The sequence below is a fragment of the Triticum urartu genome, chromosome 7, assembly GCF_003073215.2.
Source record: "Triticum urartu cultivar G1812 chromosome 7, Tu2.1, whole genome shotgun sequence".
Lineage (NCBI taxonomy): Eukaryota > Viridiplantae > Streptophyta > Magnoliopsida > Poales > Poaceae > Triticum > Triticum urartu.
In genome coordinates, this window is record NC_053028.1 from 498,187,029 (window position 1) to 498,199,016 (window position 11,988).

The window sequence follows — 11,988 nt, forward strand, 5'->3', positions numbered from 1 at the left end:
CTGGTCGTCCTCTCCTTGCGCGAGGTGGGCCTCCTCGCCGCCTTCACGCCGCTCCTGGTGCGGCTTGTAGCAATCACGGGCGAAATGCCCCCACACGCCGCAGTTGTGGCATTTGCCGTTGCGCTTCGCTGCCTTGTCGCGCCCGCCTCTGTTGCGCCCGCCCCCACGGCCACGACCACGGCCGCGGCCACGGCCACGTCCGCCGTTTCTGCCGGAGGAGCTGCCGCCCTGCTCCTTGTCCTTCAGATGGGCGTACCACTCCTCTTCAGTGAGAAGTAGGCGGCCGCCCAAGCCGCCGTCGCTGTTGTCCTCCTCCAGGCGATCCTCGACGACGCGCAGCCGGCCGGTGAGCTCATCCACCGACATGGTCGTGACGTCGAGCATGGTCTCAATGGCGATGGCCACCTGAGACTACTTGGCAGGAACTACACGCAGGAACTTGCGAACAACTTTTACCTCTTCAAGTGTGTCCCCGAGCGACCGGAGGGAACCGGCGAGCCCTGAGATGCGCATGGAGAACTCGTCCACCGTCTCGCCATCCCGAAACGAGATGGCCTCGAACTCCTTGCGGAGCTTCTGCGCGTTCGCCTCGCGGACGCGCTCAACGCCGATGCGCTGAATCTTGATGGTGTCCCACGCCATCTTCGCCGTCTCCTTGGTGGCGAGCGACGCGTGCATCTCCTCCGGCGTGGAGCGCAGTATCGCCGCCAGCGCACTGCGATCCTCGCGGACCGGGGCATCCCCCGTCTCGACCGTGTCCCAGAGCATCTTCACCTGCAGGTTCACCATCATGACCACGGACCACTGGGCATAGTTGGTCCGCGTCAGCATGGGCCAGACGATGTCGCTGCCGCCGACCTCCCTGGTGCTCTCTCGGACGACCACAACGCGTCCACCATGCCGCACAGGACTCCGCCCGCGGCTCTGCGTGCGGGCGCGCTGATTCACCACCGGCGTCCCTGCCAGCGCCTGTGCACCTCGTCCGCCAGCCATGGCCCTCAGCCCTTGATCGGAGGCTCTGATACCACTTGTTGTAGCTAAACTACGGGCTCGATGAACTCACACACACACACGAGAGAGGGAGGTTTTGCGCTGCGTCCGACCTGCAGCATTTTCTGTTTCTTCTCTTATTTAACAGCTCAAGTAAACTAACAGATTGATCCTAATCTTGCGCCATGACCAGGCTAAGCGGGCGCGCCATCCCACATCCTTGACCATGCGCAAGAGAACGTGCTAACTACCTAGCTACTGCTCCGATCCAGCCGTGAACAGGCTCACGTTGCATGGACCGGTTTATTTGCTGAAACCAAACCTAAACAACTAGTGCGACAGGATTACAGAATTTCCAACATATGAGAGAGAAGAAAATTCTCCGCAAAACAAAAAAGAGAGAAGAAATTACTATGGTTTTTAGGCGTGAGATGCATACGTCCACAACACTTTTATTAGTTTGAGCTGTAGACATGTTCTAACAATGGCACACCCCTTCAATTATTTCATGGTACTAGCCTAGTAGCTAGGTTTGAATTTTCTAAAGGGTACAAATCAAGCTAACGATTCCAATTGAGCATTGTGTGCATACCTGGATAACGTACGCCAGCTAGTATTACTCATCATAACTTGCCTCTGCCATGGTGGTTATGATCACGGTGGACGCCGTGAACGGCATCACATCGTTGTGGATGATGCGGAGGTGGAGCTCCTCGACCTCCGCAAGAACCCTGGAGACCAGACCTTTTCCATTTGTTTCACAGTGGATCCTCACCATGACGTTGTCCCCCGAGAGCTTTGCCTCGATCTCCGGCAGCTGGTTTCCAATTGCTGGCGTCCCGGCCGCCAAGAGGAACCGTGCGGAGCTCTCGCCGACGTCTGGCGCGACAGGGCGGCACAGCTTCCTGACGAGCACCACGGTCTCAACGCTCCTGTGGTTGCCGCCGGCAGCCTCCAGGTACTTTACCCTCTCTTGGAGCTCCTTCACGAATATGGTGGCGTCGGCAAGAATCGTCCCCTTGTCCATCTGATCGATCCAAAGTAATTGAACCAAATTGATGAAGCGTTTCCTGGAGGAATATTATGAAATGTAGTAAAGATTGGGGGATTTGTCATATTCAATGACCTTCTTGAGGCCGGGAATGAGAGCGGAGAGCTCGATGAAGCTCTGGTTGATATTCTCCCGGCGCTTCCGCTCCGCCATGATGTGGTCTTGCGCGTACGGCGTGCTCTTTGTGGATGCCCTCCTTGTCGGCTGTGACACGCAGGAACGAAGCGGCGCCCCGGCGGCCAGCGTGCCCCCGCCACCGCTGCTGACCGGCTGCGGCGGCAAGACAGCGCCGAAGTTCCAGCTCATGGACAGGGCGTTGCTGGTGCCGGTGCCGGTGCTGCTAATGCCAGGGGGCGCGAACGGCCCGCCCGAGGTCGGGGACGACATGGACCAACTGCCTTGGTGCACAGCCGAATCGGGGGCTGGAGTGATGATTCCTCCACCGCCGCTGGTGTCATCGCCGGAGCTCAGACTGTTCTGTGCTTCGGTCAGCTCCGAGGAATCGCGGAGCGCCTGGAGACACGGGAAGCCGGCGCTCTTCTCGCTGCCGCCGTCGGCTCCTCCTGGATCCTGCTGCTCCAGTGTGCTCACCGCCCACTGCATGAACAGGCGAGAGTCGTCCATGTCGTCCATGAGCATCGACCGATCCGTACGTCGTTGCCACTGACCTAGCTCGTGCAACATCGAGACAGAAATGATAGAGTAGTTAAGCACACGTGACACCGCAGAACTAATCAGAACTAGTCATGCACGATAGTAATTGTTTACCTCGGCGAGTGAATCCCTAAAGATCGATTATGTTAGAACCTGGCCTCTAATCTTGGAGTTTATAACGGAGCGTTAAGGTCCTGTCACTGTAATGTTTGCTCACGCTAGGCCCCTCTAGCCTACAAAAATGAGCCAATCATAAACAATTAACAACCGTTTGTTGGATCCTGGCTTATCTTGCCTGGATCCAGTGAAAATGATATTCTACACCGCTGGAAAGGTGCATTCATGCGGTGAGGCAGAAATACCAAATTTCCTGATGTGTATCTTGACTATCCTATTGTCCAAATTAGGGTCATGGAAGCTGGATTAGTGGATCCACGTGTATCTTCCAAAGTACCAAGTTTTTTTAAACGGAAAATTCCAATGTTTTAAATAGCTACACATTGATGCGCTACTGCTTTTTCTAAGCCCAAACACTAGCTAATTGACGGTGCATCAGGACATGTATACTGGTTTTTTTTAGAAAAAGGAAAATATCTTTCTCCCAATTGTTTGTATCTCTCTTTATAGAGAGAGAAGGAAATTATATCTCCCCTAATTGTCTATATCTCTTTCTGTCAAAGCCTAACTGATTTACTGCCAGTAATCAACAAATTTCACAAGGGTAATTTTGTACTAATGTATCTATAATTTGTTGCCTTGTTCACCGTACCCAAAAAATATACACCTTAGATAAAGGAACGGAGGGAGTATATCTTAGACTTATCTCTCATAACCAAATAACCCTAAACATATGATGAGATAGACTGTTGTTAAGAGATTATCTCTTAATTAACAGAAGGGATGTCTTTTCTTATGTTTTCTCTCTCCTTCACTCAGCATTTATTATACGTGGCACTCATAAAATAGCACCATTGATATGTCACTACCCTAGCAGCTAGCCCAGTGGAAGATATAAGTGGGAAGAAGATGGCGGGACGGAAAGGGAACATCTTGTCTTGGGCAAAGGGTGACCCTCACTAATTCTTGTCCCAATAGTATTCATTTATATATGATGTCCTTCCTGGAGTTGCCAAAAGGGGTGCTGGATTCTTGGGGGGCTAGAAGGTTGTGGCAGGAGATGAATAATAAAATGAAGTATCGCCTAATCGACTGGCATATGTCGTGTCCAACCAAAAGTCCTTGGGGTTGTTGATTTACAAGTCATGAATTAATGCCTGCTATGCAAATGGCTTTGAAAATTGGAGAACACTGAAGGAACCTTCCAGCAATTGTTGTCCAGAAAATACGTTCAGAATCAAACGATTAGAGTTGGGATTAGGGGCTAACTTTTTTGTCAGTCTGACGAATATGAACCATATTTTTCAGAAGTTTACCAAGAGGTTGTTAGGTGATGGGGCTAACTTCTTTTTGGGAGGATATATGGATTAATAATATTTATTTAGTATAGCAAATCCCAAGACTTTATAACGTCACCTTCTCAAAGAAATTTATAGTTCGAATAGTCAAAGTTGAAAGATGGTGTGCATTGGTTTCATGAGAACTTTGTGGGGGAGAAAATGCCCAATAGTGGGAAGCCTTGAAGATCTTGGTTGGGGGTGGCTTAACTCTTCTCCGATAGCACAGAGAAAATTGGTGCTCTATGGGGGAGTAGCAGTATGACGGACTATGTGGAAAACTAGAAATGCCACTTGTTTTTTATAATACAAATCCTAATGATCCGGTTGTTGTGATCTAAAACTTATGTCATATTATGTGAAAGATTGGAGAATCTTGCGGAAAAGACAAGAGCAAGTAAAAACTGAGGAGGGAATTGTGAAGATCAAAATGGTGCTACAGGAGACCTACGCGAGGAGTCATAGAGGGAATCGAACGAGACAGAAGATTACTCTATGACGGAGCGTGGCTAGGGCTCTCTTTTGGCAACTTCATCTTGTGTAGATTTGGTTCACGTGTTTGTAAAAACGGAATTGGGATTTTTTTTCTATAATTATTGTCTTTGTGTTATAAATGAAGGGGAGCCTTGGCGCAGTGGTAAAGCTGCTGTCTTGTGGCCATGAGGTTACGGGTTCAAATCCTGGAAACAGCCTCTTACAGAAATGTAGGGAAATGCGGCATACTATAGACCCTAAGTGGTCGGACCCTTCCCCGAACACTGCGCAAGCGGGAGCTACATGCACCTAGCTGCCCTTTTTTGTTATTGTCTTTGTTATTATAGATGTAATAGCATTTGGAAATGCTTCCTTTTTTATATTTACATAGTTTTTGTTTTGGAAGTATAAAAGTTGATGTTGGTTTCTTTAATAGAAATCAACAAGGAGACTCATTGGGTGGGGAAAAAGACAAATAGCATTATAGCTCCACTATTTGCCACGCCTTGCAAGGCAATAGCTCTGCTACCCGTATACTCATCATAAAATATTATGGTTATTTCAAAATACAATTTTACTAGAATGTGAAAGAATATAATCATAAGAATAAACTATGAGTAAACATATCGAGAGACATCAAATGTCACTTTTTCAATAATGCAACATACAAATTTCTTGGTCATAAAAATAGTGACATATATCTTTCAAATTTGGCATCTGACGGATTCCCCCATTTCCGGTTTATTAGGTCCAACTTACAATTCACACCAACGAAAGTGCTAGATACCATACTAATGCTATATGCATGGCCCTTTCTCTCCTCCATGCATTGGTCGATTTTACATTGGAAATCATAATTTGACAAAAGTTAATATAGACATGGCTATATTTTCCTTTTCCCAAGACAATGAGCCTTACATGCAGGAAATTTCTGAATTTTTTCACTAGTAGAAAAAGGGTCATTTGTCTCGGTTCGTAAGGGTCATTTGTCCCGGTTGTTGAACCGAGACTAAAGGGTCGTTACTAAAGCCCTAGGTCTTTAGTCCCGGTTCTTACACGAACCGGGACAGATGGGCCTCCACGTGGCCGGTGCGGCGAGCCCAGGCAAGAGGCCCTTTGGTCCCGGTTGGTGGCACCAACCGGGACCAATAGGCGTCCACGCGTCAGCAGCTGGCAGGAGTTGAGGTTTTTGTTTTTTTAAAGGGGGTGGTTTAGGGGTTTGGGGGGGTTAATTTAGGTGTTTCATATATTGTGTTAGCTAGCTAATTAATAGAGAAAAGTGTTCTCTCTTATTTCAGTGCTTGGTCGACGCTACGTACTATACGTATAGAGAGGACTCGACACGCTAGCTAGTAAGCAAATGAAGGAAACAGAAGATCGTCATGAACATATGCACATAGAAAGAAGTGATATCGACCACCTCTCCTTCTCCGAGAGATTAGTCGAACAACAAGTTTTCGTATATCTATCCGACGCTACTGGCTACATATATACAATATAAGATCTCTTACAATATAATCTCCTAATTATATATATGAACTCAGGGTCCACATGGTATTCTCCGTCTTTATCGATCACGTGGTCAAGAAAGAATGCCGCCAATTCCTCTTGAATTGCTCGCATACGATCTGGTGGTAGGAGTTCATCCCGCATCCGAAACATCTAATTTGAAGAAGGGGGTCAATACATATATATATATATATATATGAATAAATGAAACTCAACACAAATGATGGTAATAAAATAAAATTGTGAATATTATTATTTACGCACTTCATATTGTTTGTCAGAGTAGCCCCGCTCACAGGTCGTGTGGCGGATGGACTCGCAAACGTAGTATCCACAGTAATTATTCCCGGCTTCCTGCCACAACCACTTTAGAAGAAATAGAGGTCAATCAAACTGATAAGCAAGCATGCTACAAATGGTATTGATGAAACTAGCGCTTGAATCACTAGGAGATGCGCGGAACATGCTAGTAGTACTTACTTTTGGGTGTCTAAATTGCAGCTTCTTCGGCAGTCCCGGAGCTTTTGAGGTGAATTTTGTCCAAACCCTGCCAGACAAAGAAAACAATTACTTGATATCAGGAATGAACAAAGTTGTCGATATGGTGCGATAATGATCGATTTAACTTACTTCTCGAGCATTTCAGTCATGTCCAGATACTCCTGGGGATCTTTTCATCTCGAGTCTAAGACAGTTACTAGTCCCCGCTCAAGCTTAATCTCTAGGAGAATATAGTGGAACCTGCGCACGCATGCATAACTCATCAATTACATTATTATAACCTGGACTAATAAGGGAAACCGAATATGCACAAGACAGTAACACTCACTTGAAGTTGTAAGGAAAGAGTATTATATCTTTGTTTTCATTTATTACCAACGATCGTACCAAGTTGGCCTCAGTCTCTCTCGCCTTAAATTCAACCATATATGCATCTATGGGATTTATGTTAATGAACCCAATATCACCGTTTTGTTTTTTCTTCAATTCGACGATCTTCAATCTGCATAATATAGTGAGGATAATTATATATACATGCAATGAAAGAGCTGGCCTATATATAGAGACTTAATGACAGAAGTAGTACTTCCAGACAGTAGCAAGTGACCGTTAATTTATCGAGGGCCTTTTGATTGAAAAACTGGAAGAACTCCTCAAATGGAACATTCAACAGATCAATTCCAACGAGGTCATGCTCCTCTTTAACTCTCAGCGTCAAAATATTCACCCCCCATACTCTCTAGAGGTTTTCATGTACCAATCATGGAATCTTCGCATCATCGTTGTTAGAGATCTTTCATCTTTGACGAGAGGCTTCCCGTAATGGTATATGTGATCGTCCACCTCCAAGAAATCATAATGTACATCGTCGGGCAGGTAATCTCCAAGATTGGTATAACCGGGCACCATCCTCGGATCATTAGCGACGATATCGCTAGACACCTTGAGCGGGGGGCACGATTGGTTCGCTTGTTCGCCGAGCTGGGCAATTTTTTCCCAGCTCGTCATTGTTTTAACCTTTGATCACTTATAGTACTTCCCGACCGCTCGCTTCGATAAATGACCTTTCAATAATGCGCTCATAGTTGCCTTTCGGCGGAGACTTTGGTGGTTTCTTCAGGGCAGCCAGAGTGCGCTTCGCTTTCACCGGATCTATCTTCTCCTCCGGAGGTTGATGTTTCTTTGCTTTCACCCCTTCAAAGAAGTCCCTCACTTCGGCTTGCACGATCTTCGTGGTTTCCTCCTCGATCCTCTCGTATGGCAACTTCTCTAGAGGCTTGAGAGATGGACCGAATTTGTATTGCCTCCCGCCTCTGGCTGTACTGCTAGACGCAGGCCGAGCAGACGGAGCACCTGCGCCTGTCTTCTTTCGTTGCTTACGAGGCGGGGGAGAAGGACTATGACGCGCCAGAGCAGCCGGCGCCCCGGCGGGTCTCTTCCACCCTTGCTGGCGAGGCGGATCAGGAGGAGGCTGCTGGCTACTCAGGTGTGCCGGTGCAGGCGGAGCAGGAGGCGGAGTGCCGCCACGTGCCGGAGAAGGAGGCCGAGTGCCCTGATCACTCGCCAGATGAGGAGGCGGAGTGCCCTGACTCGCCGGAGGAGGAGGAGGAGGCGGAGGCGTCCAGTTCGGAAGGTTGATGAGCCCCTTCCGCCATAGGCATGGAGTCTTCAGAGAAGAACCCAGCCGAGTCTCCCCTTCACCCGTAGGGTGGTCAAGCTCGAGGTTCTCAAATCCGTCAGTTATTTCATCCACCATCACCCTAGCATATCCTTCTGGAATTGGACGGTACTGAAAAGTTGCGTCAGGTTTAGGAGGTGCAACAGAGCCAACAGCCGCCTTGACTTTCAATTTCATCCATTGCGTCATAAGGTAGCAATATTGAGACTCCGGGATTAAGTCCACGGGGTAGCTAGCAGGAGCCATGAAGACAGGCTCCAGCTGAAGCAGCTCGGTGGAAGCCACGCTGCTTCTCTGCTGAGATGGCGGGGTAGCTTCGGGGGAAGCTTCGGCAGGTCGCTTGCTGCGATGTGCTTCTCGTTCCTCTATCACTTGTAACCTTGCGTGCAGCGCCTGCATTTGGGTCTGTTCCACTTTCTTCCTCCTCTCCTGGAATTTGTAACCGCCTGCGTCTGGAAACCCAGCCTTCCACGGAACAGATGCTGGCGTGCCTCGTGTCCATCCAGGGAGCTCAGGATTCTCGAGGGCCATTGTGAGCTCATCGTTCTCTCTGTCTTGAACGAACGTCCCTTGCTGCGCTGCATCGATATACCGCCGAAGCTTCGTGACGGGTATACGCAGTTGCTCGTTCATCCAACGTGAAAGGGCATTTCCCTACTTTATGTTTTGGATGATGATGACAACCCTTTGTTGGTCTAATCGTGTGCTATATGTTTCAGGTTCTCGATGCTTAGGCTTACATCGGATTGCTATTGCCTCTCGTAGGAAAAGATCAAAGACGTGTCCTCTACGCTTTTATTCTCTTTGGTCGTAATGAACTCGTACTATCAAGAGGGAATCCTCATTAGAAAGCACTGGGGGAATCTTTTCATGTACACGTTCATCACCCCTCCTTTGTCTTCCTCAGGTGAGAGAGAGAGAGAGAGTTTTCCTTGTCTCTTCCCCTATCCTTCCTGCTCACTGTTTCTGCCCAGCGGTTGTACCGCTCTCTGGAGAGGTTGTACCGCTGGGTCTTGTCGCTCACCAGCTTTGCTCGAGCGGTTGTACCGCTGCCTCCGGGCGGTGTTACCGCCATCATGCTTTGCAAATGCTGGGGCGGTGGTTCCATCCATGCACCGCTCAAGTACCGCTCGCGCTTCTGTTTTGATGCGGTTCTTGGGCGGTAGTGGCCCGGTTGGTCCGGTCGTTCCACGATGACCGGTACCACAAGTGGTCCAAGCGGTTCTTCTGCTCAAAACTTAGCCGCCCAAGAGATCAAGGCCATGCGGTTGTTTCGGCCAGGCACCGCCCAAGTACCGGTCAACCTCCTGTTTTGATGAGGTGGTTGTGCGGTGGCCAGGCGGTTAGTCCGGTTATTTTTCTGAGCCGGTACTACCGCCCTCCTGTCCGGTTGTACCGCTTGGTAGGGTTCTGCAGACACACCGCGAGTCCCGGTTGTACCGAGACGAGGACCGGTTGTACCGCTGCAGTGTAAAAAACGCAGTAACGGTTGGAATTGAGGGTTACTATATAAGTGAGCTTCTCCCACCTCCCACCTTCACCTTTGACCTCTCTCACTCCACCATTAATGCACTTCAAGCTCTCTTACTCGATCTCTCTCTCTAGCCACTCAAACTTGTTGATTTGCTAGGGATTGAAGGAGGAGACCTAGATCTACACTTCAACCAAAGGATATTTGCTTCCCCCATACTTTCTTGTGTGGATTTTGTTACTCTTGGGTGTTTGAGCACCCTAGACGGTTGAGGTCACCTCGGAGCCATATTCCATTGTGGTGAAGCTTCGTGGTTTCGTTGGGAGCCTCCAATTAAGTTGTGGAGAGAGCCCCAACCTTGTTTGTAAAGGTTCGGTCACCGCCTTCAAGGGCACCAATAGTGGAATCACGACATCTCGCATTGTGTGAGGGCGTGAGGAGAATACGATGGCCCTAGTGGCTTCTTGGGGAGCATTGTGCCTCCACACCGCTCCAACGGAGACGTACTCCCTCTCAAAGGGAAGGAACTTCGGCAACACATCCTCGTCTCCACCGTCTCCACTCTTGGTTATCTCGTGCCTTTACTTGAGCAAGCTTATTTGTTTCATATCACTTGCTTGCTTGTGTTCCTATCCTTGTTGCATCATATAGGTTGCTCACCTAGTTGCATATCTAGACAACCTACTTTGATGCAAAGTTTAAATTGTTAAAGGAAAGCTAAAAATTGTTAGTTGCCTATTCACCCCCCCTCTAGTCAACCATATCGATCCTTTCAATTGGTATCAGAGCCTCGTATCTTTATTAAGGACTTTACCGTCCAAAGAGTATGGTTGATACCGTAGACGGTGTGGAGGAACACTCCAGTGTGAATCCGATCTCGTCTACGGGCGATGGGGGAACCTCGGTCTCTCGTGAGGAGTTCAATGTGGCCTTAGAGACATTGAAGACCTCCATGACGACCGAGGTTGAAAGCATGTTTACTAAATTTCTTGAGGGGCTTAAACTTTCCACCGCACCGTTGAAAGTGGGTGATCCCACCGACAAGGTGACGGATGTTATCCCCGACAAGGGGAAGCTAGTAGTGAAAAGGCTTCTTCTTCTAGTGGTAAAAATGGCACCGGCATCTTTGCTCATGTGGAACCACCACTTGTTTATGGTGGACCGGTTCCTTCTACTCATTTGAATCATGCCGGTCCTCCCCCTAAGATTGTGAAAAATGAGGACTTTGATTCTTGGGTTTACCGCTTTAAACGTCATTTAAATCATGTGAACACTAACCTTTGGAGAATCATTGAAGAAGGTTTCTATCCGCATGATCCAAGCAACTTCACTCCTTGAGAAGCCGCGGATAATCAATTCAATGAGAATGCTCTCTTCATCATTCAAGATGCAATTCCACCCGAAGACCTACCTCATCTTCGTCCCTTCGCCTTGGCCAAAGATGCATGGCATTGTGTTGTCTCTCTCTACCGGGGAAGCGCAAGCATCCAACGCTCCAACTATGAAGTGGTGCAAGATGAGGCCGATGAGTTTGCAATGAAAGAAGATGAAGAACCTCGTGAGCTTTATCGGAGAGTAACCAAACTCGCGGTCTCACTACGAGATCACGGGAGCAAGGACACGGATGACAATTGGATCAAGCGCAAATTCCTCAAGGCAATGATGCCCTATCACAAGGCCATGTCCTCCGTCATTCGTCAAAGACCGGACTTCCACACTTTGACCTCAAGTGAAGTGTTGGATGAGTTTGTGTCCATGAACATTTTGGACAAGACCGCCGACAATGCGGTGCTTCGTTCTCAAAGGGCAAAGAATCCTAACCTTGCATTGAAGGCCAAGCTCACCGTTGAAGAGGAAGAAGAGGAAGAAGAGGAGAGCAACCCCGAAGATACGAAGTATGCATATCATGAACACATGGCACTTGCTTCAAGGCAATTTTGGAGCAAGAAAAACTCGAGGCCAAACTTTAGCAAAAACAACTCAAGTGGCACGAAGAGCAGGCAACGTGTAAGGACTTGCTACAATTGTGGCAACGTGAGTCATTTTTTGCGGAGTGTCCATATGAGAAGAGGGAAGACAATGGGGGCAAGCTCATCCGAAAGGACAAGGCAAAGTCGTTCCCCAACAAGAGAAACTTCATCAAGAAGACTCCTCCCAAGGCATTGGTGGTACAAGAAGAGTACAATGAGGATGATGACGATGATGA

At 48.3% G+C, this 11,988-nt stretch overlaps 1 protein-coding gene across 1 annotated transcript; it reads right to left on the reverse strand.

The window, feature by feature from the left end:
- Window positions 1-1,215: 1,215 nt before the first annotated feature.
- On the reverse strand, window positions 1,216-2,795 carry LOC125524167 (transcription factor NAI1-like). Its single transcript, XM_048689237.1, has 2 exons — window positions 2,117-2,795; window positions 1,216-2,017 (listed from the first exon to the last, which is right to left on the reverse strand). Exons 1-2 carry the CDS (start codon window positions 2,723-2,725, stop codon window positions 1,607-1,609), a joined length of 1,020 nt encoding a protein of 339 aa, XP_048545194.1. The 5' UTR covers window positions 2,726-2,795; the 3' UTR covers window positions 1,216-1,606.
- Window positions 2,796-11,988: the final 9,193 nt, after the last annotated feature.

Bases quoted from the DNA above. Each gene is read 5' to 3' on its own strand.
- LOC125524167 (XM_048689237.1), bottom strand. From the start codon at position 2,725: ATGTTGCACGAGCTAGGTCAGTGGCAACGACGTACGGATCGGTCGATG. The intron at 2,018-2,116 runs GTCATTGAATAT...TGGATCGATCAG, and splicing joins TCATTCCCGGCCTCAAGAAG to ATGGACAAGGGGACGATTCT.